Genomic DNA, 26,468 nt, shown 5'->3' with positions numbered 1-26,468 from the left:
TTGAGGTAAGATTAAACGAAGCTGACTAGGACATTACTTTGTATCATTTTTGAAATAAATAGGGTTGCCAACAGAAAATATTTGTTTTATCTTAATTTGTTACAAAATTCTGATAGGGTTTCGTGGAAGCCCTTAAAGCTGTCAACATTTATTCTACCACCAAACACATCCCGTGTTGGTTGAGTTGATGGGGATTGATTTAGGTGAAATAACATCTTAGTTGTGTGTTAGCGTTTGGCGGCGTAGTAACTAAGCTAGAAATAATATTACAGGCAAAGTTTTTGTGCTTTTGTCTGATCACTCATGCTTGCAAAAGATATTAAAAAACCCTTCACAAAAAAATCATCTCAAATTTTTTCTCGTTTATAATTTATAGAAATGAGATGATATTAAAATCAGAGTTATTATGTAAATAAAAAGTATACAGTACATAATTATATTTAATTTTTACACTTTTTTGTAAATTACAACACACATTTTACATATTTATTATTTTGTGATTCTATTACTGGCAACCCCTTTAAAATATCCCTTAAAACTCTTAAAGCATCATACGCAAAATAAATATTTTTGGTTACCATCAGACCCTACTAATATAATACAATTGGGTATAGTGTGTTAAGAAATTCTAGCTATACAGATTAAATCTAGTTCTCAGTGATAAATAAATTCCATAAATATACAGAACAAACAGTGACCATACATATTTCGTGTTTAGAAACTGCTTTCTCGCCAGTGACCCCGCTTTCTGAAAGTGTTAAAAGAAAATATTTAAAGTTAAAAGTCACGACTTGTTTATAAAAGTAATACAATAAATGGGAAAATATTTATTCAAATTATAAGCAATACACTTTACTGGTTCGGATATAAATAATTCTGACTGACTGAATAAATTAAAAACAAAATCAAAATTTCCTTCATTAAAGTACGCAATTACAACAGCAATATAATAACCACAAGTACCTTTACATGAAATGAAAGATCATTTATATAGATCATTTAAATAAAAAGGACCCAAAATGTACACTTGCGAACTCAAGGTTACAACTTAGTCCAACACTATTCGTTTACAGTTACTACAATCATATTTTTTGTTGGAAATAAGGCATTGAACTTATCGTTTTGTTTATTTTATATCGAAAAACCCGGTTTCGCTTGAGTTAGCTTTGGTTGACACGTGTTAGTGAGATATCTGTGTTTTTACAATAACTCTGTGTAATTCTTGCATTAATTTTCAGAGCAAATAGTTCGTTTTTATGGTTTTTGCGTTTTACTAACATAATTCGGTTACGGTAAGTGTTATTTTTTAATTTTTTATTATAGATATAGTATATTAGTTTAGTTACAGTAGTTAGTTTATAATGGATGTCGATCCTCCTCCTGAACCTCCCGATCCCGGGGTTCAGAATTACAAATTGACCTCTCATCATCCTCCTCTCGCAAACGTTCCGGGGATAATTCTTCATGTTCTCTTGTTTCCTCCTCTAGAAAACAGTAGTCCACCCTACTACCGCAAGTCCTTCTGTTCAAACAGTGTATGTAAATACTTCCTTCATCGATGGCCCTAAAAGTTATACAGATGACGATAAAGATCCCTTCATAGTCCACGTCTCTCGGGAAGTTGCTGATCCAGCTGCTGATATTTCGATCCGAGCCATTAAATTCGGACAGTTTTTATACAATCACAAGTTTGGCTCAATTGTTAATGATGGTGTTAAAAATGTTGGTCGCAATAAAATAGAAATACAATTTTCATCAGCACAAGCGGCAAATAATTTTCTTAAAAACCCAATACTAGATCTTTGCAAGTATAAGGCTAGTTTACCCACACATAACATTACCAGAATGGGTCTAATAAAAGGCATCCCGGTGGATTGGTCTATGGAGGATCTTTTGGAGTCAATTAAGCTCCTTCATGGATGTGGCGAAATAATCAAATTGAGACGACTTTTAACGAAGGAGTTGTGTCTTGGATTCCAACTCAATCGGTTGTTATAACTTTTAAAAGTAAAATCTTTTCCTACAATACATCCCTCCCTGTCGAAACCTATAATCTCCCCACTATAATATGCTTGAAGTGTTGTCGCTATGGCCACATTTAGACTCAGTGTAGATCCACTCCCAGGTATTTTAAATGTTCCCAATCTCATACAGGTGAGTTGTATGAGGTTGTTAAAGACAATGCTACATGCCTATACTGCTCTGGCAAACACTTTGCCACAGATAAGTATTGCCCGGAGTATTCGCGACAGCACGTTATAAAAATTGTAATGTCTCAGGACAATGTTTCTTACATGGAAGCTGCCTCTCGCTTTCCTAGTGTCCGTAGATCCTATGCAGAGGTAGCAAAAGAGTTGTTCTCCGTTCCCACATACATCCCATCTAATCCTGGTCCTTCTAAGTCCACCCCCTGTCCTAGTAAATCATACAGACAAACCATTGTCCGCTCTCCCTCCGCTAGACTTCCTCAAGGGAAGGGGTATGATAAACATGCTCATCAAGCCATCGTTGGCAATTGCCCCTCCTCCTCTCCTAATGGTTGTGCCTTAAATATTGCTAACCCGTCCCCTCCTAATAATAATCCTAACTTATTGGACCTACTCACAAAAATCCTCCTAAATAACCTCAGTACATGCAATGAAATTCCTTTACCGTCCAACGTTGCCAATGACTTAAATCAATTATTTAACATCCTCCACAATGGCCCCAATCAGATTCCTTCAATGGAATTGCAAAAGCATCCGTCCTTATCAATAGATAAGACCCAGGCAGTTTTACGCATCTCTACAACCAGATATTCCAAGGCGACCTTGGATTTCTCTTCACAGGCAAGCTAATCGTTGGGTCACCACAACTATCTGCCGACTACGCCTTGGACATGCATGTACTCCCATACATCTTTGTAAAATTAGATTTAAAGATCACTCTTGGTGCGAATGTGGCCTAGACGATGGTTCCTTATACTGTTTTCTTGCCCCAAACTCCTCCATCCCTTATATGACGTTCTCCCTCCTAAACTCCCTCGCCCTATTAATGTTCAATGTTTGTTAATGTTTGTGTTCAGTCCATTTTGTAAATTTTTATGTAAATATATTGAGCGTAATAAAATTAAGTTGTAAATATTTTTGTGTTCGTTGATCTATGTTATCTTAATAATCATTTATGTTTATCTAATTATTTATTATTGTGTTGTTTTAGGTTATGGGTTAACAAAGAGTCCACTACTATTATGCCTTCAAATTAAATTAAGCCTGTAATCTCGCACGTGACATCCATCGCACGTGACATTGGCGAAATAATCTGTGCCCACTCGGCACAAATAAAAGCCAAAACAAAAAAAATATATATTTTATATCGCTTGCACTTTTTGTGCTAACTATACACCTTTCATTGTACTTTAAAATTTACAGTTAAACAATTTTAAGCGTTTTTTTGGATACCGTTGTAATAAAAAAACGTGACACTCAGTCCTAATCAATATTTTATATTTCTTTGATTTAAATGAAATTTAATGATTCCTAGAAGTAAGATCGCTGCTATTGTATACAAATAACAAGGTCATTTATAATTTCAAGTTCAAGTTAAACCTACAAGCTGAACACAGATCTAATTCGCTGGGTCTAGAAGCATGAAATTTTGCACATAATCAGCATGTAAATTTCCCACTAGCTGGGCTAAGGCCTCCTTTCCCGTTGAGGAGAAGGTATGGACGATATTCCACCACGCTGCTCCAATGCGGGTTGGTGGAATACACATGTGGCAGAATTTCGTTGAAATTAGACACATGCAGGTTTCCTCACGATGTTTTCCTTCACCGCCGAGCACGAGATGAATTTTAAACAAATTAAGCACATGTAAATTCAGTGGTGCCTGCCTGGGTTTGAACCCGAAATCATCAGTTAAGATGCACGCGTTCTAAACACTGGGCCATCTCGGCTCTTTCTTCGAAATTTTGCACAGGAGTTCCTTATGTACATGAGGACTTAGGGGTTTTGAAAATCCATCCCCTAAATCCATCCTTTAAATAATGTACGAAAAATTGTGTAAAATTGTCTAGCTTCTGTTTGTAAATAAAATTTTATTTTATCAGAATTTTTGGAAATCATCAACTAAATAGTTAATTAGAGAGAATAAGGAAAATCGGAAATTCCTTTTAAGTCTTTATTTATTCACGCGGCTATACAATCTATACTATGAAATATTATGAACCTAAGCGAAGTTTCTTAACGTAATTAAAAAAATACTTTTACCAGAAAATGCAGAAGATTCGGAGAAGGTTTTAATATATTAGCAATTCAATGTAGACTATTGACGTGACACGCCTGATTTTTATGGTTTTATGTACAATATATAATTATTAAGTATTTACCAAATCCTTACGACTAACGGTAAAATGACTAGGCCACGTTATTCAAAAACTCTTAACCGAGAAAAAAGTATACCTAAGATTGTCGATGGAAAATATTATCGGGACTACAGTTGGTACAAATATTACTTTATAATATATTTTAAGTAAATCTTTCAAAGGATTATTTTAATATAACGACATACAAGTTTAACTTTATAGCCGGAAACCAAATGACATTGATATTTTAATAGGTGCCTGTCTACGTAGTATGGCTGCTTAGTATGCGGGGTGCGTTAATTCTGTAAATCAATGACACCACAGTTTGTATCGAATGATTTCCTTATACTTTGTTTTACATAAACTAGCTCCTCTCCATAGTCTCTCGTCTTAAGAAGCATATATTTGGAACATGAGACAGGAGATATAGCCTATCGAGAAACGTAGTAAGCGCCAAACCCTTTTTTTTTTTAAATAAAGCGAAAAAGTTTTGCAAAAAAAAGGTTATATCAGTCCTAGACAATGTATACTTTTTTTTATCAAGAATCGATAATAAATAAACCTATATTAATCGGTGGAAACTTAGCGTTTTAATATAATAATATGACACTCACCTTAAACTCGTGCTGGTATATGCTCTTAGTGCAACATTTGGTCATAACCAGGAACCCACACATCCGCTCCTGCATCCCCAGCGCGTACTCTATGCTGCGGATGAGGTCGTTCGTCTTCAGCACCAGCAACGCTTGTCGGTCCACGTGTTCCAAGCAGCGCGTCACGTGGTGCAGGAAGTTTGGTATCTCGTTTTGGAAAGTTGTTTTCTGGAAAAGATTGATTATATGTAATACTCCGTATTGTTGTGTTCCGGTTTGAAGAGTGAATGAGCCAGTGAGCTGGCTCAAGGGACATAACATCTTAAATCGCAAGGTTGGTGTTGCAAGGAATATTAACCATTCCTTACAATGCCAATGCCTATGTGCAGTGATGGCCACTTATCACCATCTGGCCATACAAATGAAATAAAAAAAAAAATCTTATACCACCAAAGACACAGACACATCTGATGGTAGATTCATGGAGATTAGAAAAACAAAATAAAAAAAAAATCTCTCACTAGGACGGTATTGTACCAAAATACTAATATTATTAATGTTAACGCATCACATCCATTATCCTTAAGTTGCATAACTACAAAGATCGAGGAAAAAGTAACTGAACTATGAATTAAATTCTCATGGCTGATTCACTTAAAAGTGAGTCATGATGACAAATCAATTTACAAAAATCACAATAAGAAGTGAGTTATTTTCCTCAGGGAACTGCAAGAAATAGTTACTTGCAAGAAATAATGAAATTGTTAATAATAGAGACTATTTTGTACAATGCATATACTAAAGTTATTGTTATATAGTTATAATAATATACATATTTAATAAAAATAATAACATGCTTAAGTCTGATATATATTTTTTTTCAAGTTGGCTATATAAGACTACATTGAATGTTTATAGAATGTTTATAGCTAATTTATTCTTGCTTTTAAAATTATTCTTAATAAAATTCACAAACCTCTGCAGATGATGGTTTAGTCTTGTCTATGCCTTTCATGATGACGTCCCACGGTCTCCCAGTCACCATACAAGCGAAAAGTCCATATAATTCTTTCTCTATTCCTAATTGCTCTGCATGCTCTCTGATTTTATCTCTGTCCCTTGCAATTATTGAGAGCCATAAATTGGAATAGTGGTAACGAAATTTGTCTGTAAGTTGCTAAAAAATATAAGGTACAAATTAATTTCATATTTGAGTGATAAAATAATTTTTAATTCTTCAAAATAAAAGACTAAAGTCTTATTATTGAAAGGACAATCTCTGAAAGACCTTTGTTTCGTTTTTTTCGCTTGCGTTATTGTTGGTTAACACGTGTTAAGAGATTTTGAGTGTTTTCGTTTAGTTTTGTAGTATATTTTATTGTTAATAGTGCTTTAGTTGGTAGTTGGGTTAAGTGGTGTTACTAATATTTGTAAATCTTGTGAGTATTTAACGTGTTTTAATATTCTTTAACTTCTAAATTTTATAATGGAGGTTAATCCTCCTCCTGAACCCCCTGATCCAGGTGGGTCAATAGAATCTGTTCCCGATACTTTTTCTCCTCCCTCTGTACCTGTTTCCCGAAAACGCCTCGATAATGATTCCATTAATTCCGACTCCAATGTTAAAAAAACCATAATTCATCCTAATTCAGCAAATCCCTCAATACAAACGATTTACACTCATCCATCCTTCTCTGAAGGCCCTAAAATGTATTCCGACGATGACAAGGGTCCTTTCATCGTTCATGTGTCCGGGAAGTATCTGACCCAGCTTCAAGAACTACTATACAAATCCCACACAGGTGAGTCTTGTAGTGTAAGTAAGGATAACGCCAATTGCTTACATTGCTCTGGTAACCATTTCACAACAGACAAGGACTGTCCAGATTTTCTCGCCAACAATCGATCAAAATTGTTATGTCGCAGGATAACATATCATACATTGAAGCATCCTCTCGGATCCCTCTTGTACGTAGTTCCTATGCAGAGATTGCAAAGGAGATGTTTACCCCTCCCACATATTCTCCAATTCTCCCTAGTCAACCTATCCCTACAACTACCAGGTCCTATCGGTAAACTGTTATCAGTACTCCTCGCCCAAGATCACCTCTTGGGAAAGGTTATGATAAACAGGCCCATCAATCGATCGTTAGTAATTGTCCCTCTACTGCTCCTAATGGTTGTGCTCTCAACCAAAACACTCCTAACCCTCTTAGTAACAATCCCAACTTCTTAGAAATGCTAACTAAAATACTTCTTAGTATTATCTCAACATGTAACGATATCCCCTTACCGTCCAACGTTGCTCAAGACTTATGTCTCTCTAATAAACCTCCATAAACCTGTCATTATTGCCATTTCTGAAATATGGTTGATCCCTGGATCCCGATTCCGGGTCCCAGACTTCTCCTGTTTGAGGGATGACAGAAGTGATGGTTATGCTGGGAGTGCCATTTTCGTTCGGCACTCCCTTCCCTTCTCCCAAATTCCTTTATCCTTTCCCAGCCAGCATATTAATGCTATTGCTGTTAGAGCCCTTAACATGTCTTTTCTTTCCCTGTATATTCCTCATCCTAATCCAGCTTTAATTCCTGATATATATGTCATCATTTCCTCTCTCCCTAGCCCTATCCTAGTCATGGGGGGTTTTAACGCCCATCACACCTCTTGGGGTTCACATTTCTGTGACCCATTTGCTCTCTTGTTGATGGACATATTTGATGATGCAAATCTCTGCATCCTCAATAATGGCTCACCAACACGTAGAGTATATCCTAACCAAAACCCAAAATCAGCCGTAGACTTATCCTTAACCTCTCCAGTCCTTGCTTCTCAAATATCCTGGAATGTTCTTTCAACCTCTTTTGGCATTGACCACTTTCCTATCCTCCTTTCTTTAAATCACCGATCCATACACCACATCAATCCAAATCCCTTATTAAAATTTAAATTAAAAAATGTTAACTGATCTGCATATGCTGAGTCTGTTGATTCCATGATCGACACCCTCTTTGTTTCACAAGACTATGGAAATGTAATTCTTTGCTATGATATTTTCCTTAATGGTATTGTAATTGCAGCTGATCTCCACTTCCCTAAAAACACACCTCAAAAAATAATTTGCTTTCCACCCCCTGGTGGGATGAGGAATGCAAACGATTATCTGAACAGAGACTAGAGGCTGAAGCATCATACTCGTTGTGATGTCTTTGGATAACTTTTGTAAGCATCAGAAAATCGACGCCAAATTTAAATAATTAATTTCTAAAAAGAAAAAACTTAGTTGGATTCATTTCTGTGAATCCCTGAGTCCTCGTTCCTCTTCCTCTGTAGTCTGGTCCCAACTTAAAAAATTCCGCCGATGCCTTAATTCGGTTGACCCTTCCTCAAATACTCCTTCTGAGTGGCTTAACAATTTCGCTGATAAGCTTGCCCCCCATTTGTTCCTTATGAGGACAGTTTTCTAAATTTTTTGGTTTATCTGATTCTACTCCTGGAGAAGACGGTGTTCCTTACTTTTTTATTTCTAAATTAAATGATAAAGCGAAAAAATGTTTTTTAAATATAATTAACTCGGTTTTTATCAAAGGAACTGTCCCGCAATCTTGGAAGACACAAATTGTTATCCCGATCCTTAAATCGGGTAAGAACCCTTCAGATTGCAACTCATATAGAACGATAGCTTTTTTTTCTCGCTGAAAAAACGCGTTACGCGCTTCCCCCACGAGATGGAAAGTGGGGGGGGGTTACTCCCCGGAGCCCTGGACGCCGAATGCGCCCAGGTACGCCGGGTTTACCCATTAAAAAAACCAGCGGTACCCTCTCCGTCTTTCGGCGGGCGCCACGGGATCGCTTGCGCATGCTACCGTGACGCCCTGACGGTCGGCCCACCTATGCGGGCCTCCAACACCTAGAGGGGGGTTCTCGGGGTACTGAGACCCCCCCTAGTCCCTGCGACGCCTATTGACGATGATTGAGGTGGGGGGAGAAGGTGCGCGTAGCGCTTCTTCCTCCTCCCCGGTCGTCTTCGGCGGAGCGGGTCTGCAGCGGCATCCTCTTCCCGCTCCCGCTCCACGGGTGTGAATGTGGCCTAGATTTACCTAAATTTCTTCATCCCATTTACGACATTCTCCCTCCTAAAGTCCCTCATCCTATAAATGTTGAATGTTTGTTGACCTTTGTGTTTAGTCCATTTTGTTCTTTTTTGTGTAAATATATTAAATGTAATAAAATAAAGTTGTAAACAGTCCAATTGAGTGATATATCTTATTGTATATAGTTTAGAGTACTAACAATTATTTGTAATTTATCTTATTATTAACCCTTAATGTTTGTGTTGTTCTAGGTTATGGATTAACAAGGAAATTACTACTGCTATACATGGCTTTAAAATTTAATTGAGTTTGTTATCTCAACCATACTGATCAATCTCATTTGTGTCTTCTCCATCCTACGTGACATTGGCGAAATAATCTGTGGCCTGTGGCACAACTAAAAGCCATTAAACTAAGAATTGAATTGACCTTTGTTTCAATTTTAATAAACATTGTTTTCATATTCACTTAACATTAAGTTTATAGCAAAATTGTAATATATATTAAATTGTTGTTCTGGGAAATAAATTATTTTATTTATTGTTAATTGCCGCTTGAAAGTTACATTGTCTGTTATGATAGATCATGGACATGTCAGGGTAATTCTACTAACAAATTTACACTTTTTCACAATCAAACAAAACATTATTGTTGCCACTCAGCCATTTTCCAATTCTACTAACACAACAATCTAGTTGCAGTTCAGTTAAAGTTGGATCGAAACAGAATCGGGAATGAATCATAACCTTTATATGTTAGTAGAATTAGCTCCCAGTAATGCAATCTCAAACATTCAATATTATTTTATTTAAATGTTAAATCTTAATACTTACAGCATAAAGACCATGGTCCAACAAGAATACTGTTACATCCTTGTCCAGAGGATCCTTTTTTACCAGAATGTTACCAGGGTGGGGGTCGCTGTGCACAAAACCAGTTACAAATATCATATGGGAATACAGATCACCTAACTTTTGACATAAGTCGGGTCTGCTTATTTTATGTTCCTGATAGGAGAAAAAAAGGAAAATTAAAAAAAAAGGCCACGCAGCAACAGATAAAAAAAAACACTATATTTGATTAAACACAACTCTTTTTATAAATGAATATTGCATAATATTTCGTTATGTTGTTTTATTTACATAAAAACTGTTATTATTCATAAGAATTTATATTTAAAATCAATAAACAGGAATTAAATAATTTATTAAATACTTACATCAATATATTTAACATCATTAACCTGGCCACCAGTTACATATTCCATCACCAAGACTCTCTCGGTGCTAAAATCCCAAAATATCTTAGGAACTTTTAACCATGAATAATTTTTAAACAATTCTGCAACTTTCTCAGCATTTTTGCCCTCTTGCAAGAAGTCCAATTCCTTTGCAATATTTTTCTTTGTCTCGTCAATAAGCCATTGCATTTGAAAGTCAGGAAATACTTTTGACATTGTTTTAATGATAAATTCCATCCATTTCAAATCAATTTTTGTATTTTTTCTAACAAAATGATGTTGTACTTTAACTGCAACTTCAGGCCCATCTCTTAATTTAGCTCTATGAACTTGAGCAAGAGAGGCTGTTCCAAGAGGTTCTAGATCAAATTCTTCAAACAATTCCTTGGGCTGTAATATAATCACTTAGTTTAATAAAGCATTATCCTTACACAGACTTAATATGTTTATCAGATGATGTAACTATTGTGTAACTAAAATGTATGCATACTATAATAACTTGTACAATTTTTTGTTTTCAATACATGGAATTTTTAGTTATATTCTTACACAATATATATTATAAAACATACACTTTGTGCTAATAAAAATAAAAACATGAAATCTGTATTAAATAGTTTTAAAACTTTGTATTAAGCTGTACTTACATCTTTCTTAAGGTCTTCTTTTATAACTTCATACAATTCTTCAACTGTGTTCCTGGGTGCATCTTTATGTAAAATTCGCATAGTCGTCACATATTCGCTGGGAAGTAAATAGTCAAGAGCACCGATGTGTTGACCAACCTTTATGTAGACCCCCTTGTTGGCTTTGCATAATTCAAGCAGTTTCTCTGCCCCAATTTGATGAGCTTGGCTTTTAACCTCCAAGTATTCATTAGAACTTTTATCCCATTCTTTGCTATATAACATGGACTGGTATGTCCTACCAATATCGACAGCTGTATAAGCGGTCCTAGTTAGTCTCACTATAGCAAAAGAATTGTAATCAGCGTCATTATATTTTAAAGCTACAACAGCACTTCCTACGGTAACACCACCGTACAATGAATACTTCACGACTTTACTTAAATTTCTTGACAACATATTTACATTTGGACACTTTTTAAACTTAAGTTATTTTTTTATCAACATATTATTTTGAAACTTTAATTTTATTTTACGACAAACATCACATAGTACGTTAACGTCAAGATGAAGACAGCAAGACAGTCAAGTACAAGTTCTTAAGTTCGACTTTCAATGTCAATGTCATGTCACTAAACTTATTTACTCAATACATGGAATTAACTTCCTACGTGACATTGGCGAAATAATCTGTGCCCTGTGGCACAACTAAAAGCCATTAAACTAAGAATTGAATTGAATGGAATTAGCTACCAAATTACCAATTACTATAAAATTTCTCAATTTTAAGGTGTTCTTGAATAGTGGCGTAAAATACTTCTACTTAGTAAATATATCAATCAAATATCAAATCAATTTTTTTTATTATTACAGCGTACGTTCAAAGAACATTAATCACAAAATAAAATAATTAGTCCATTCCATTCTTTAGTCACTAATCTATCATATCCTTATCTTTGTAGGTAACCAAATTAAATAATAATATGATTATCATATTTCCTGACTGTTTGAACGTAAGCTATCTATACTCGCTCCAATAATCTGAAAGGACGGTAAATCCGACAAGATTTCAGGCGAAATTCAGGTGCTTCCATACTTCAAGTGTGTAAATTAAAAGTGCGACCAACTTATAACTTATAAGAAATGTCAATAATGATATAGTGTAAAATAATATACCTATAGTTTTTCATACGAATCATATTCATAAGAGAGGTATAATTCATATCAAATAGAACAAAAAGTTTGTTAATGTAGCTGTCGAGCAATTTCGACACAAATATTAATCTATTCTATTTTATAGATAAGAAAGGTTAAAAATACTCTAAAACATTGAATAATGTATTTAAAAAAAATTAAGTACCTATAGCAAATTACAATGTTAAGAGATATTACTAAATTCAAGCACGTTACATGTAATAGTGGTCATGACCACATATTTAAGTCACCACAAAGCACAAAACTTACCTTCTTCAAAAGCAAGCAGGAAAACTACAAGTGTTTAAATCAAATAACAAATGACCAATAATAAGAAAAGGCTTCTATTTGACCTTTGTGTTACCGTTTAATAAATGTGACCCCTCGTCACCACCATCATGCAAAAGGCATAAGGAACATAAAATCGTATTTCCCAAGATTGGTAGTGGATCTTCGCTGTATGGAATGATTAATATTATTTGCACTTGCTCTAGGACATCATTACGCGAAAATTTTAAAGAAATAGGTGTATTAACGGCTGCTTCACAATATATTTATGATAATATAATGTTTATACAACAGAATATACAAAAGTATTCCATAAAAGCTGATATACATACTATTAATACAAGAAATAAGAATAAACTTGTAACCCCTACTTTCCGTTTGCATACGGTAAAGAGAACGTTTTTGGGCAATGGTATACGCATATATAATAAGATACCGGGAAATGTAACCAATTTACCATTTACGAAATTTAAAAAGTTTATTAAGACTAAATTAATAAATAAGTCTTATTATAAATTAAAAGAGTACTTTTTAGAAAAAAAAACGCCTGGATTTAGGCTCTGGTTCCATCACAGGACACTAATTATTGTAAAAAAACAGCGTTGTTAATCTGTTTATTTGAAAAGAGCATGCGAGTTTCTTGTCGTTTCTTCTCGCTGGAGGCTACTTTCCGAAACGGTGGTGGTATTATGCCAATGTTATAAAAAAAGAAAAGTATTTTTTGGCGTTGACTAATGGATGAAGTGCTAGCAGGCTTGAAAAAAAAAGATATATATATGACGTGGAAAGTTTATTTAAAATTGTTAGCGAAAAATATTATTATTAAAAATAATAATAATGTAATTACGATAAAAATAATAATTAATATTTCGACATTTAATAATTCTATATAATTTGTTATTTTTTTATGGCAATATTAATTATGACGCCATTTTCTTTCTTCAGTGATCCGTTTCCGTTGACAGATCTTTTTAGCTAAAATCTCTCAAAATGAAGGCTAAAGGAGAGGTAAGTTTTATAAAATTAATATAATTATAGACAGAAATCATGGCGTTTCGCAATAATAATAGAGTAATAGTAGTTGTTTATGTGTATTTAATATTAAAGTGCCCAAAAGTTTATGTTTTCAAATGTGCTACAGTGACTTAATGTGAGTACACGTTGCCGCGGCTATTTCTTTTGGAAATATCGTTTATGTTCAGTTTAATTTTTACATTATATTTTAACTGATATAGTTTAAAATTATCTGCACTGAACTAATTGTAACAATGTTGTGAAAATAATGTGCTTTTTAAAAACTTACTATAATATTATAGGTTATGTCATGTTGTGTTTGTATAAAACTTTTGATATATTTCATCGATCGATTTTACTATTAATATGTGTAAATGAGTCTTATTTGTATTGTAGTTGAAAGAATTTGAAGTCATCGGGCGCAAGCTGCCTTCTGAGAATGAGCCGAAGCCGCCCCTATACAAGATGAGGATCTTTTCCCCAGACACCATCGTCGCCAAGTCCCGTTTCTGGTACTTTTTAAGGCAATTGAAGAAGTTCAAGAAAGCGACTGGAGAAATTGTTTCCATTAAGGTATGCATATTTTATTATCATGAAAATTGTTCATATTGGTTAATTGTATATTATAAGTATCAATATATTAGCGATATAAGGTTTAATGTGGAAAATTTATGAACCTAATAAATATTTTTATGTGGGTTTTGATATAGATGTTGCTGGTCAAATTATATTGGTTACAAAAAATACCGAAATTTAGATGAAATCCATCATTTTATTAGATCTTATAGAAATCAACAATTTCTTTATTATAATTCATTATGGGTACATGATATTTCTATTTTTATATTATAATATTTTATTTTTGAATTTGGGAGTGAAGACAATTAATAATAAATATTTTATAGGTAGATGAAATGAATGAGACTTATTATCTCAATTTAATTTGAATATATTTATAATGTAATAATTTATTTTAATACTTTACAGGAAATCCCAGAAAAGAGTCCAATTAAGATCAAGAACTTTGGTATCTGGCTGCGTTATGAATCCAGATCTGGTGTCCACAACATGTACAGAGAGTACCGTGACCTGAGCGTGGGAGGTGCTGTTACCCAGTGCTACCGAGACATGGGTGCCCGTCACAGAGCACGCGCACATTCCATACAGGTTACTACTTATATTCAGATCTATTAACCAATGTATTCCACATTGATATTAATATTTAATTTTTTGATTTTGCCTTGCTTATTTTTAATCAATTTTGTTTTTCTTGTAACTGATATAATTTACAAGATCAGTTGATCTTTTCATTAAATTATGTTTTGAGCATTTTTAAAGCACAATGTAATGCTTATGTTTTTTATGCCATTATCAATGTCTTTGACAATATAGGAGGTATTGTTCTTGCCCATTTTTCTCCTACTAATGTAGTATGTTAAGAAGATGTGCCAATATTATTTATTTAGACAGATATATAGATTAAAACCAAAAATTATACCTTATTTATATTGATTGGCAAATAATAAAACGAAGTTTACATTTTCCTCTGAGATGTACTTTTGCCAGTTGACTGAATTTAAAGAATTCTTGAATTTTATATGCTAAAACTGAAATGCTAAATGCATTCATTTTAATTTCAGATCATTAAAGTGGAAGTCATCAAGGCTGCAGCGTGCCGCAGGCCACAGGTGAAACAGTTCCACAACAGTACCATCAAGTTCCCTCTGCCCAAGCGTGTACACCACTACAAGCGACTCAACAAATTCGCCTACAAGAGACCAAGCACATACTTCTTGTAATTTTATTGATATATATATTACAATAAAATCCGCATAAAGTGGAAAAACTGTTGTATTTCATTATTTTATACATATACGATAAATAAACATAAAAATACATTGATTTTATTTACAGCGGTTAATTTTGTGTTCAGATTAACTGGGTATAGGGTTATGTAAATTGTTTGCTATGTAGTTGACAAGCCATATTTCATATCCTATATAATGTCTTGCATTTTCTATTCTATGGCTGAAGATTGAATTATAGTTAGATGATTAATTTGTTCATTTGCTTTATTAGGATTTAAAAAAAAAAATGTTTTGGATAAGTTCACTGAGCTGGGAATACTTTTAAGAAAATAATATGATTAAAGAAAATACTAATCGTAATAATACATTCAACAATAAGTGTATTATATACACTGATGGACTCGATAAACTGCATCAAAGTTGAAATGCATGTTGAGTATGCAAATTAGATCGAAATAAATAAAAATATCGAGACTGTCCATGAATCATAAAAAAAGCACTTTTTAAAATAGAACTATAGCAAAAGATAAAACTAGGCGGGAAAATAAAATTTATGATTTGTCTCAAGTTCCTGTGTTATTAGAGTAGGGTTCGAAATTAATTCTTTTTCAATGGCGATTTAAATTACTGTTACCAACAGTATCTATTATTAAGCCTCTAACTCAACAAAAGTTTCGCTACCATAAATATGGATACTCCGTCCGAACAAGCCGCTCAAATTGCGGCATTGGTGCGGGAAGGATTGGATCAATGAACGATTGCTACAAATTTAAATTTAAATCAGTCGTCTTCGGTATCTACAGTATACCAAAGGTTTGTTGATACGTTATTACAAAAGGAGACCTGGTACCGGCAGAACTCGAGCAATCACTCGTCCTAAGGATCGATTTATTGTTTTATCAAAACTGAGCAGAATTAAATGCGTAGAGTAAACGTGAGTGCACGAACAATAAGGAGGCATGAAAAAGCAGCATTCACCCCGTTCAGCCCAGCCAATGTTCCATATCTGCAGCTCACAGAGAAGTTCGTTTAAGTTTGGGCGTGAACATGTTTATATTCATTGACACACTCCGTATTCCTTTGGGCGGCGGTTCGTGTATGGTGTATTGTGGCATTTCGATAATCGGGCTTGGAAGAGTTGGCTTTACGGCACAACGCTATACAGCAGAGGCTTAGAGGTTCACGTGGTCTTAAATGGGATTAATAGGCGAAAATTTTACTGTAATGCAAGATGATGCCAGACCCCAGGCCCCTGCTCAAATTCGACAATATTGCGAAGAAGTTGGGATACGTAACATGAATTGGCTACGTGACCTACTTATCATAAAAATGAATTTTGTCTGAAACTGAATCAACATGTAATTTTAAATAACATAGGATAAGAGGAACTGGGTTCTAATTCAGCTTGCAAGAGACAAACATTGCAAGTAAAATTAAAGCTTGTAAAACCTTTACAACGAGATGACCCAGTGGTTAGAAAGCGTGCATCTTAACCGATGATTGCGGATTCAAACCCAGGCAAGTACCACTTAATTTTCATGTGCTTAATTATTGTTTATTATTTATTTATTTAACCCATTAACAACTTAGCTTAGTGCTAATATTTACAATAAATACATATAACAATTATTTTACATAGAAAATGTAACTCTTAAGTTATTTAAAGCAATGCTAAGCAACTCAAGTTCGATGAATATTACCCTCCGTACTAGGTGAACTGTATGACGGTAGGAGCACATTTCTCCATCGCGAGTCAATAGCTGCATAGTATATGCAAAAGTTACATGCTACTTCCATAATTGTTCTAATAATACAGAACACTTATTTTCATTTTATATTATTTTGAATATAATGTTATATTGATACTGCAATTCATCTCGTGCTCGGCGGGAACATCGTGAAGAAACCTGCATGTGTCTAATTTCAACGAAATTCTGCCACATGTGTATCCACAACCCGAACTGAACAGCGTGGTAGAATATTCTCCAAACCTTCCCCTCAAAAGGAGGCCTTTCCCAGCAGTGGGAAATTTAAAGGCTGTTAATGTTGTAATGTAATGTTTGAGATTAGTCCGTTCATACGTCACTTAGAAACTATCTACTTTATTATTTTTACTTTTCGAATGTAATTTCGATGTATCAAGTGCTTGGAGCGCTCTGAAGATAATGTAGTTGTTATAATATGTAGCAAGCGCCTGCGACGGCTGGCGGCGTTGTTTATACGTGCCGCGATTTTGTATTTATAACTGAAGTTGAACTTTTATCATAGTGTGATTTGCGTTACAAGTACATACAGAAATATGCAGTTGAATATTTTAATTTTTGAAACTACATATCTTTTTAATTGTTATTGGAATCAATTGTGCCTGTATTAAAAATTCGGAGGAAGAGAAAGGATAAAAATATTATTTAAAATAGACAAATCTAAATCCTAGGCTTGTCCAACGATAAACAGACACCGGTGGTGTGTGAAAGTGTTCAGGATTAGTACTTACTGCTTTCGCTTTACGCTGCGTAGTAACTGCTTTTCGTGCTTTCTGCTGTAGGGGAGTACTCAGTTACCATGGAAATTTTCGGTGTTCATACAACTACACTGCCCTCGGTATAATGAGATACTATTGAGTAACTTGTAACGCTGAACAAATTTTGTTAAAAAAAGACACGATTTTCGACTCGATCATAAAGTTTTGAAAACTGAATCATTTCAATAATACTTGATATGGGTTATATTAATGGAGTCCATATTGCTTAACACTCTAATACCATGAATGATTTCAATTACTGAAGTACTCAGGCCGATTAGAATGCATCTATCGAGACTCTACTATGTCGGTAGACTTACTAATATCAAAGTGTATCTAGACAAATACAATTTAACATTCAATGGGTAGAAAAATATACAAAATTCAATTGTTTTATTGGTCGCATCTGGTTTTGAACTCATAATCTGACAACTCCATCCTCATAAGCTACCCGATCTAGACCAAACAGATTATAGTTGTGTTTAATCATGTTAGGTTCGTGCAATACTTTTTACATTTTTCATTAATAAAAATAAATGTATTTTTATAAATCGTGTACAATATTTACTTCTATACACTTACCCGTTAAATTATTACGTAAATGTGAAGATAAATAACTTATTAAATATTCATAATTTGATAAAACTGCATGATTTTAAATTACAAAGAACTATTTAAGCAATTCATGTTCCAAATATATAATTATGAATATCATCTATATATATATACACTCCTATATACATATATCATAGTAAGTTTCTTGGAGGCCCAGGCAATGCTCTTCTCGAGGCCCCTTTCTAACTAGATCATTTAGAATAATTTCGTTTGTAATTATAATTTTGGCGGAATTTTGGGCACTGCAGCCTATTTCAAGGACATATAGCCAAAGCCAAGAAAAGTTAAATAGCACGATTTAGTGCACTGGTTATTATTCTCATAATTCGAACGGAGGGAGTTTATACGCGGACCTTACATGTTTATAATATGCTCTCCGAGCCGTAGCTTTAATAACATTACTGACTTCCTCACAACGGGAAGGTAATGAGAATTTGTTACTAGAAATTTTTTGAGTTGATTATGATTCGGTTATATGATCTGAACCTATAAGGCATCATTAACCGCTATATCAATGGACAGTTGTTCACGACATTTACATAAATAATAGTATGTGTTTTTAAGAAAATATTAACTTACTGGCATATTTTTAATAAGACAGTCATACATATGAGATAAATATGTGTTTTTTTTTAAATAGTTAATCGAACGCTAATATGGATCACCTGATGGTATTTGTGGTCACCGTCGTCTAAAGACACTATAAGAACTAAGTTTACGTAAAAAGTTAAGTTAAGCTATAATATTCACTACTACTTTTATGATTAATATATCTTTATATATAATACAACACTATTACACTCAACTACTTCTTTCCACTTTCATTTTACTTACAAAATTCCGTTAACAGTTTCGTCGACAGTCAAAACGCAATTTTTTCGCAAATCCATAGTGTATATCATAGATTAATCAAGCTCTCGACCAATGATATTGCGTCAATTTGCTGTCAAATGTTGTTTATTGGTTTTTTTTTTCTTGTTATGGTTGGAATAGAGTATAGTTTTACAGTTACTACTACTAGAGTTAGTAGTGCAGTGAGAAGGTGTAAGATTGGTAATGTGATTAGAATGTACCGATCAAATTTCCGGCCGATTTGGTCATTTTTTGTTTTTCAGTCGATAGATGCTTGTTTCGCTTGGAAAAACAAAATTAGTAAGACGGAACTGGAATCGAATTCGAGATCGAGCGATTAAAAATATCCTCGATCCTACTCTAACTCACCCTGATACTAGTAGTAGTAGTTTTCGAGACGATGTCGCCCATTCATGAATATATTTAGATATGTTTTTGTGGAACGATTAGTGTCTGACCTCTGTGATCCTAGCAGTACTATTAAACGAAACAGCGTAATTAAAGTTTCGATAGCTTTACGGTTTACGGTATAGTGATGAAACGGTTCTTGGTCTCGGTTTCGTCCCACATTTTGCGACGTAAATGTGCAAATAAAAATAGGTAGCCTTATATCTGTACTTGCAATCACTCAAAATTAGTAAATTTTCTAATAATGACCGTTAGGATTGAAATTAAAACGGATTATTAATAGTAACTAAAGGCAAACGTATTCGTATAACCAATTACTAAAATTAGGGGTCGAAAATACAAACAACTTTTTCGTCACGGTGCGACGTCGAAGGATCGCTTACGCACATACCAGTGACGCTCCAAAAAATTGTTGAGAAAACCTTGAATTTTGACTTTGTTCTTCTATGGCGAAGAGATTTAGTGCACATATCGCTGTCTATTTCCCCCTTGTCGTCACTTGTTTGATCGAATTAAAAGTAGTGCTCTGCTCTTAATCAAGCTCTGTGACTTTAGTGCGATAGCCATCAAGAATAACACTTACCTCTCGAACGAGATGTATCAATCAACTGCCGTAGCTTAGTAACAAGGTACGGATGGTTCATTGGGGACCTCAATATCAAATCTAAAAGATCATGACGCACCTTGTTCTGGGATGCACCACAACAATAATAGCGATAATATGTATTAGCCTGTGTCTAAGAACTCTCTTTTTGTAATTAAACATTTATAGATTATTAAATATGTGCTGTAAAAGTTAGGACAGGTAGCTAAACCCATTGAAAACATATCTATACCTATAGATGTTATCACGGTACTCTAACGCCGACTCTCAAGAGGGCAAGTTCACTGACCATGGCGGCGGATGTCAGATAGCGACGAGAATAAATACAATTTGTACGTAATTTATTGTAAATATTATTGAACACTTCTCGTTAATGAAATAACATTATGTGACGGTGGGCAATTATCTCGTTCATTCGTCGTGACCGCGTAAAAACACAAATAGTCTGTGCCTTTTGTATAGTTGATTCAAACATATTTCTTATGATGTATTTATAAAGAAGTTAGATAACTTTTGGTTCTGGGGTAGTTGAAGTCGATACAAGTATTTTTTTTTTAAATATATTTTAATCTCCTATAGACTGCTCCATTCATGCCTTGATCTTTCCGTTACATTACATAAATATAATCTATACTTATATGATGTTTTATTGTCATAGAGGTAGGCGAACTTGCAAATGGGCTACCTTTTAATGATAAGTGGTCATTACTGCCCATAAATATTAGTACTGAAAGAAATGTAAATCATTTCTGATATACCTTATGCCTGAAGTACATTATACCCTCGACTTTAGATTGGCATACTGGCCCTTCAAATCGGAACAACAACAATATCATTGCTGTTTCGCGGTAGAATATTATATAATGAGTGGGTATCACCTACCCAGGCGGGCTTACGAAGCCCTACTTCCGAATATAGTATATTTAACTGATTAAGCTATTAAACCAATATACAAGAAAATAAATCCGAAATGCAGCGCGTTTTGGAGACGGTTCGGATTCAGAGCCGCCATTAATAAATACCGTTTAATTAATAAATGAATTTATATCAATAAATGAATAGTTTGATACCTACACCTTTAGATGACTTTTATATGAAAGATCTTGAAAGCTCTGAATTATGAATGTTATGAGTAAATACATAAAAGGTATTAAAAATACTGCAATGTCAAATTTATGGTAAACTTAAAAACCAATAAGGCGTTTCTTTATATTTCCTAGAGATTTTTAGTGCCATGTTGACCAGGTTTCGGCAACCTGAAGATAATTTTTCTTTCGTATTATCGACTAACTAAATATGCAAAAAAAAATGCATAAAACTGAAGTTAAATTAAAATATTCTTTATTCAAGTAGGTTCATAAAAGCATTTTTGAATCGTTAATTTAATATTTCAGTGTTAAATTAAATGTTAAGCTGGCACCGGTTCGGAAAGTATATTCTACCGAGAAGAACCGCCAAGAAACAGTAGTTTATTTCCACCATTTTAATTACAGAATACGTCAGTAAAGTACAATTATATTTTTATATATCCTGCATAAAAGTCCACAAATACAAAGTTCATGTTCTTTTAGATTTAATATAATCTTCTATTGAAATATACGCCTTATTTATCAATGTATTTTTGACATGAGATTTAGATTTTTTTATAAGGCCAAGTTAAAAATAACTCTGGAATCTTATTATAGAAACGAATACTGTGCCTCAGGAAGGATGTATTAAGTTAGCGAAGTCGGGAACTAGATGTCATTAGTTTACCTATTCTCCTCGTGTCTCTACAATGACGGACACCGTTTCTTTCCAAAAGATCTACATTATTGTTAATATACAAAATTTTGTACCTTACTAAAACGAAATGTACTTCATTGTTATTCAAAACTGTGTATTTTATACTAACAGGAATATCAAAACACATTTTTTAATTGTCATTACAAAGAGGTCTACTCGTATTATAAATGATGACTCGTATGTTTTTTTTTTCAGCAAATTTGTTCAGCAAATATTATCAGCTCTCTTCTAGTCGTTGCGGGAATGTGAGTTCTACTAGTCTGATCGATGCAAAATTTAGTATCCTGTGAATTTAATGATACATAATATGATAAACCTGACCTGTGCCCTCATCATCATCTGGAATCTGTAGGATACCCAACTTCCCCGCAAATTACAGCAGATGTATCGTGGTTGAGCTCATTGGAATGGTCATAATGAATAGGTTATACATATATGTACATAGATACTTATAAATAATCAAAGTAAAATTAATATGTTACTAGTTGGTCGCCTGCAAAACTTCGCATTTATTTTTTTCAGAATTTCGAGCCTACGACAGGTTTTGCTTTGATTTGATTTCATTGTAAACTGCAAGTTACTCATCTACATTAGGAATTATGAAAACTTATTTGAACAAAAATTTAAATGACAAATAGTATACATTAGTTCAGTTAGATTTGGAATTTGTCGATAGCAATTTATTTTAATTTTGTTCACGTTTTTCATTTTTTTCCTTATACAGCCGTAGTACCGCTCTCTAACCGGCCAGCAAAAAAATTAAATTTAGTAAATTACAATTCAGAATCCTCTTGCCGGAGCTCTTCAAAATGAGACCATAACCGACTTTTTATGTGCAGCTCTCGACCTACAATCACTGGGACAAAAATCGGCTTACTCTATTAATATATAAGATTGTAAAATATTTAAACTGCATAACTGCAATTCTATTTCATAATTAATACACGTTTGCAAATTGCATCTTTGTTTTACAACCGTGAATTCCGCTTACGATTATCACTTATAGGAATACATGAATCGTAACCGGGATTTGATCAGCTGCTCGAATAGCCCATTGTGTATTTTTTTATAAACAAGTTAAAAGAAATATATTTAATATCCCATTTGTTGAAAATAGTATCATAATATAAATAGGTAAGTTGTGTTTGTTTGTTTAACTAGGTTACGTAAAAAATCGATTGATACATAATTTTCATACTCAAATCAAATCAAAATATACTTTGTTCAAGTAGGCTTTTACAAGGACTTTTGAATCGTCATTTAACAAACTATTTAAAGTGAAGCTACCACCGGTTCGGAATGTAGATTATTACACATAATATACCAAATGAACATTGTATATTTATAGAAGACCTGTCCCCCCGGTTTAGCTTTTAATTTTAATTTTATAAGCATATTGACTGTTAACAAACAGTACCTACTTGACAGATTTGTTGACGTATAAGGTTTGTAGTTTGTGTCATGAAAATATTATCCTATATATAGCCTAAACTTTCTTCAATAAAAGGACTATTTATTGCATTTTTCTTTAAATCGGACAGATTTATATAATATATAGGAACTAGCTGTTCCGCAAGGTTTCATCTGCGTAGAACGTACTGCTCCGACCTCATACATGGGTCATAGAAGGTGTTATTTATAGCTTATAACCGTTCTCAATAAATGGGCTATTTAATGTAAAAAATCATTGCATCCTGAGTTAATCGCGTTTAAACAAACAAACCATATCTTAATGTTTAGATATTTATTGATTAAATTCTCCTGCATTATAATATTATTATTAATTATAAGCAAAACGGATGAAATCGTGTGATACATTGGAAATATAATAACAGCGATGTATTGTAATTTGAGAAACGTGATAACAATTATACACTATTTGAAGATACTATTAGTTGCGTTTATTAATGGCCAGTCAGGTATAACGTCTGCAATATTTTGTTCATTGGTTATCCGTATAGAAATATTATAATTAATTGATCTATTAGTGGGAATATAATCACGTGTTATTTTTTTTAAATGATTGTATTTTTTACCTCCTAATGCGGTAATATCCTAGGTACCTAGGTAATAATAATAAGTTCTCTTAGTTCATAGTTCGCTATGTACCTATCTAGGTAATTGTAGATATTGTACTATTAGAATATTAAATAAGTAATTGGACTATATATGTATTTATTTCTTTCTTGTAAAAAATATTTCCATTTAAAACGTGATGGTTATTGAAGATGGGCTAACAAACTTTACAAACATGTTTACATTAAGGTCTTAACTATATCCAAAATAAAGCAGCATTCGCAATGAAAAATATTTAAAATATCTTGTTTATTTTATTTGCCTAAATAATGTAACACCTATGTTGTTTATACGAATATAATAGGTACGTTTCTAGCATCATGTTCGATATCAGTCAAGGTCGCGGCCGAATTGTAATGTATAATCAGTTTAATTTTTGTACAGTAGTAGATAGGCCGTAGACGCCGCTAGTTCTGTACTGATGTCAACACGTTCCGTCGCTGATCGCTTTGGATTTGCAATTTCGGCTTCGAACGCCGGCGCTTGCATACGTGCGGTACTGAAGTGCGATGTTTAAGTTGTTTTAAATTTAAAGTGAGAACGATTTTATATCGTATGTGAAACGTTTTTTGGGAACAATAAATTATTTTCACAGTTTTGTTTATTCGATATATTTTAAAAAAAAGGTAAAGTGTTCCATTTTTGTTTTTAATTTAAATATTCAGTGAATTATTGTTGAGGGTTTCGATTTGTGAAAGTTTTTGCGGCCTACTTTCGTTGTCGGATTAACGGTTATTTTTTTTATAGCTTTTATTGTGAAGTACCGTCATAAAAACTAATCGAAACCAGTCTAATGAAATATTTGCAATGTAGATTGATATTCCCACAGTTTAAGCATTCGTCAATGTATCGTTCGCTGTAATCGAACATATTTTTTGCATACTACCTTCTTAAATAAAACAACACTAACCTTCCAAATTTAAAATTGAATATGTTAGAAATAATACCACTATCAACTCCTTGAGAGCACATTAAATGTTAAATTATAAATTAATGTAAAACTGACATTTGTTTACAATAGCTAGTGGAACTCTAGTCTTGTCAGACGATTGTATTAGCTCACGTGTCTCATCCGCGTTTCTTATGCACATATAATTACTGCTAAGCATTTTTTTTTGTTATGACGTCATTGTACGTTATTGTGGTAAAATTATAAGAAAAACTTATTAGAAATACATAAAAACAAACTCGGTAAGGTGAAATATTCAAATGCGTCTTAATTTTTAATGAATTCTCAATTTTAGTATTATTATACAATTGGTGGGTATATTTATTTGCAAATATAATAAAAAATAAAAAAAACAGGTTCGGAACCAAAACCTAGTAAGTTAAGGATTAGTACTTGTGTCAGAATAATAATAACAGAAATTCCAGTAGAACACGTGAATCGTAACCAAATATTACGGGTTCAAATCGAGACAAGCATCGCTGAGTTTTATAGTATTAAACATTGTTTATAATTCATCTCAGCTCACGACGAAGGAAACGCTGAGATTATCTGCATGATATCTGATGTAAATCTGCCACGAATATATGCAGAGGAGCAAGGCAAAGGATTAAGTAGATTAGTATTAAGATTAGTATTAAGCCTTCCAAATAAACAGAGAATTGCAACTGTAGGAAATTAATGTTAATACAATTAAAGATTTATATTTATTTATAATATATATCGTAAAATCATGGCCACGTTGATAGTAACTGCACGTGTGCAGCATGCAATTTTAATGAAATTCTATATGTCTCGACGAGAAATCGATCATTGCTGTCTCAAATGGTGTGGCAGCCGCCCAAGACTTATTATCTAGAAATGGCTTAGTAGAAGATCTTAATTTAGGAAGACTACGATAACGAGACTTTAACAGAACGTGGTCAGACAAGGCTGCAGACGAGGAGATAACCTTCGCCGCTTATTCACCCCCAACAAATGGGATCAATGAGATGAGAAGTTAAATATATCTCACTTGCAAAATTGAATACAATCATTTCGAATATAAACGTTATACAAACTATAAATAAGTTTTGTATTCATGTTGAAAGTTAGATGTGGGATATTGGTTATGAATTGTTTTTTGAAAATAAGTTCTTTAACACGGCTTACGGTATAGGAAAAAATGCCCCCTTGCCCCGTGACTTAGGTGACCGTTCGTATATCTTTCTCAATCTTTCTTTAGAGTAATATTTAACGTAATATACTTAATTTAAATTATTTTTTTGTAATTGTTTTTCTTCACATGGAATTTTTAATTATCAATTTAGTCATTGTCTTCAAATTATCCTCAAATGTTTTTTTGCGTTTGTTATTTAATACATAAGCAACTATGTTCCAACCGCGTGGCTCACATCTTGTTTTTTTTTTTATTTGTAAAGTTGAAGGTATATAATTTAAAGCCATTTCAAATTTAAGT

General features: G+C 33.4%; 2 protein-coding genes across 2 annotated transcripts; one reads left to right on the top strand and one right to left on the bottom strand.

Annotated features, from left to right (window-relative positions):
- Nucleotides 1-404: 404 nt before the first annotated feature.
- On the bottom strand, nt 405-11,488 carry LOC113400822 (aarF domain-containing kinase 1). Its single transcript, XM_026640492.2, has 6 exons — nt 10,920-11,488; nt 10,252-10,662; nt 9,866-10,039; nt 5,915-6,115; nt 4,960-5,166; nt 405-748 (listed from the first exon to the last, which is right to left on the bottom strand). Exons 1-6 carry the CDS (start codon nt 11,355-11,357, stop codon nt 629-631), a joined length of 1,551 nt encoding a protein of 516 aa, XP_026496277.1. The 5' UTR covers nt 11,358-11,488; the 3' UTR covers nt 405-628.
- Nucleotides 11,489-13,295: 1,807 nt separating this feature from the next.
- Nucleotides 13,296-15,240, top strand: LOC113400858 (large ribosomal subunit protein eL20). Its single transcript, XM_026640532.2, has 4 exons — nt 13,296-13,388; nt 13,791-13,967; nt 14,382-14,561; nt 15,035-15,240. The coding sequence occupies exons 1-4, from the start codon at nt 13,371-13,373 to the stop codon at nt 15,191-15,193; spliced, it is 534 nt and encodes a 177-aa protein (XP_026496317.1). The 5' UTR covers nt 13,296-13,370; the 3' UTR covers nt 15,194-15,240.
- The last annotated feature ends 11,228 nt before the right edge of the window (nt 15,241-26,468 follow it).

Source organism: Vanessa tameamea, chromosome 11 (genome assembly GCF_037043105.1).
Source record: "Vanessa tameamea isolate UH-Manoa-2023 chromosome 11, ilVanTame1 primary haplotype, whole genome shotgun sequence".
Taxonomy (NCBI): domain Eukaryota; kingdom Metazoa; phylum Arthropoda; class Insecta; order Lepidoptera; family Nymphalidae; genus Vanessa; species Vanessa tameamea.
The sequence above is the reverse complement of the archived record's forward strand: the minus strand, read 5'-3'. Positions and strand labels throughout refer to the sequence as shown.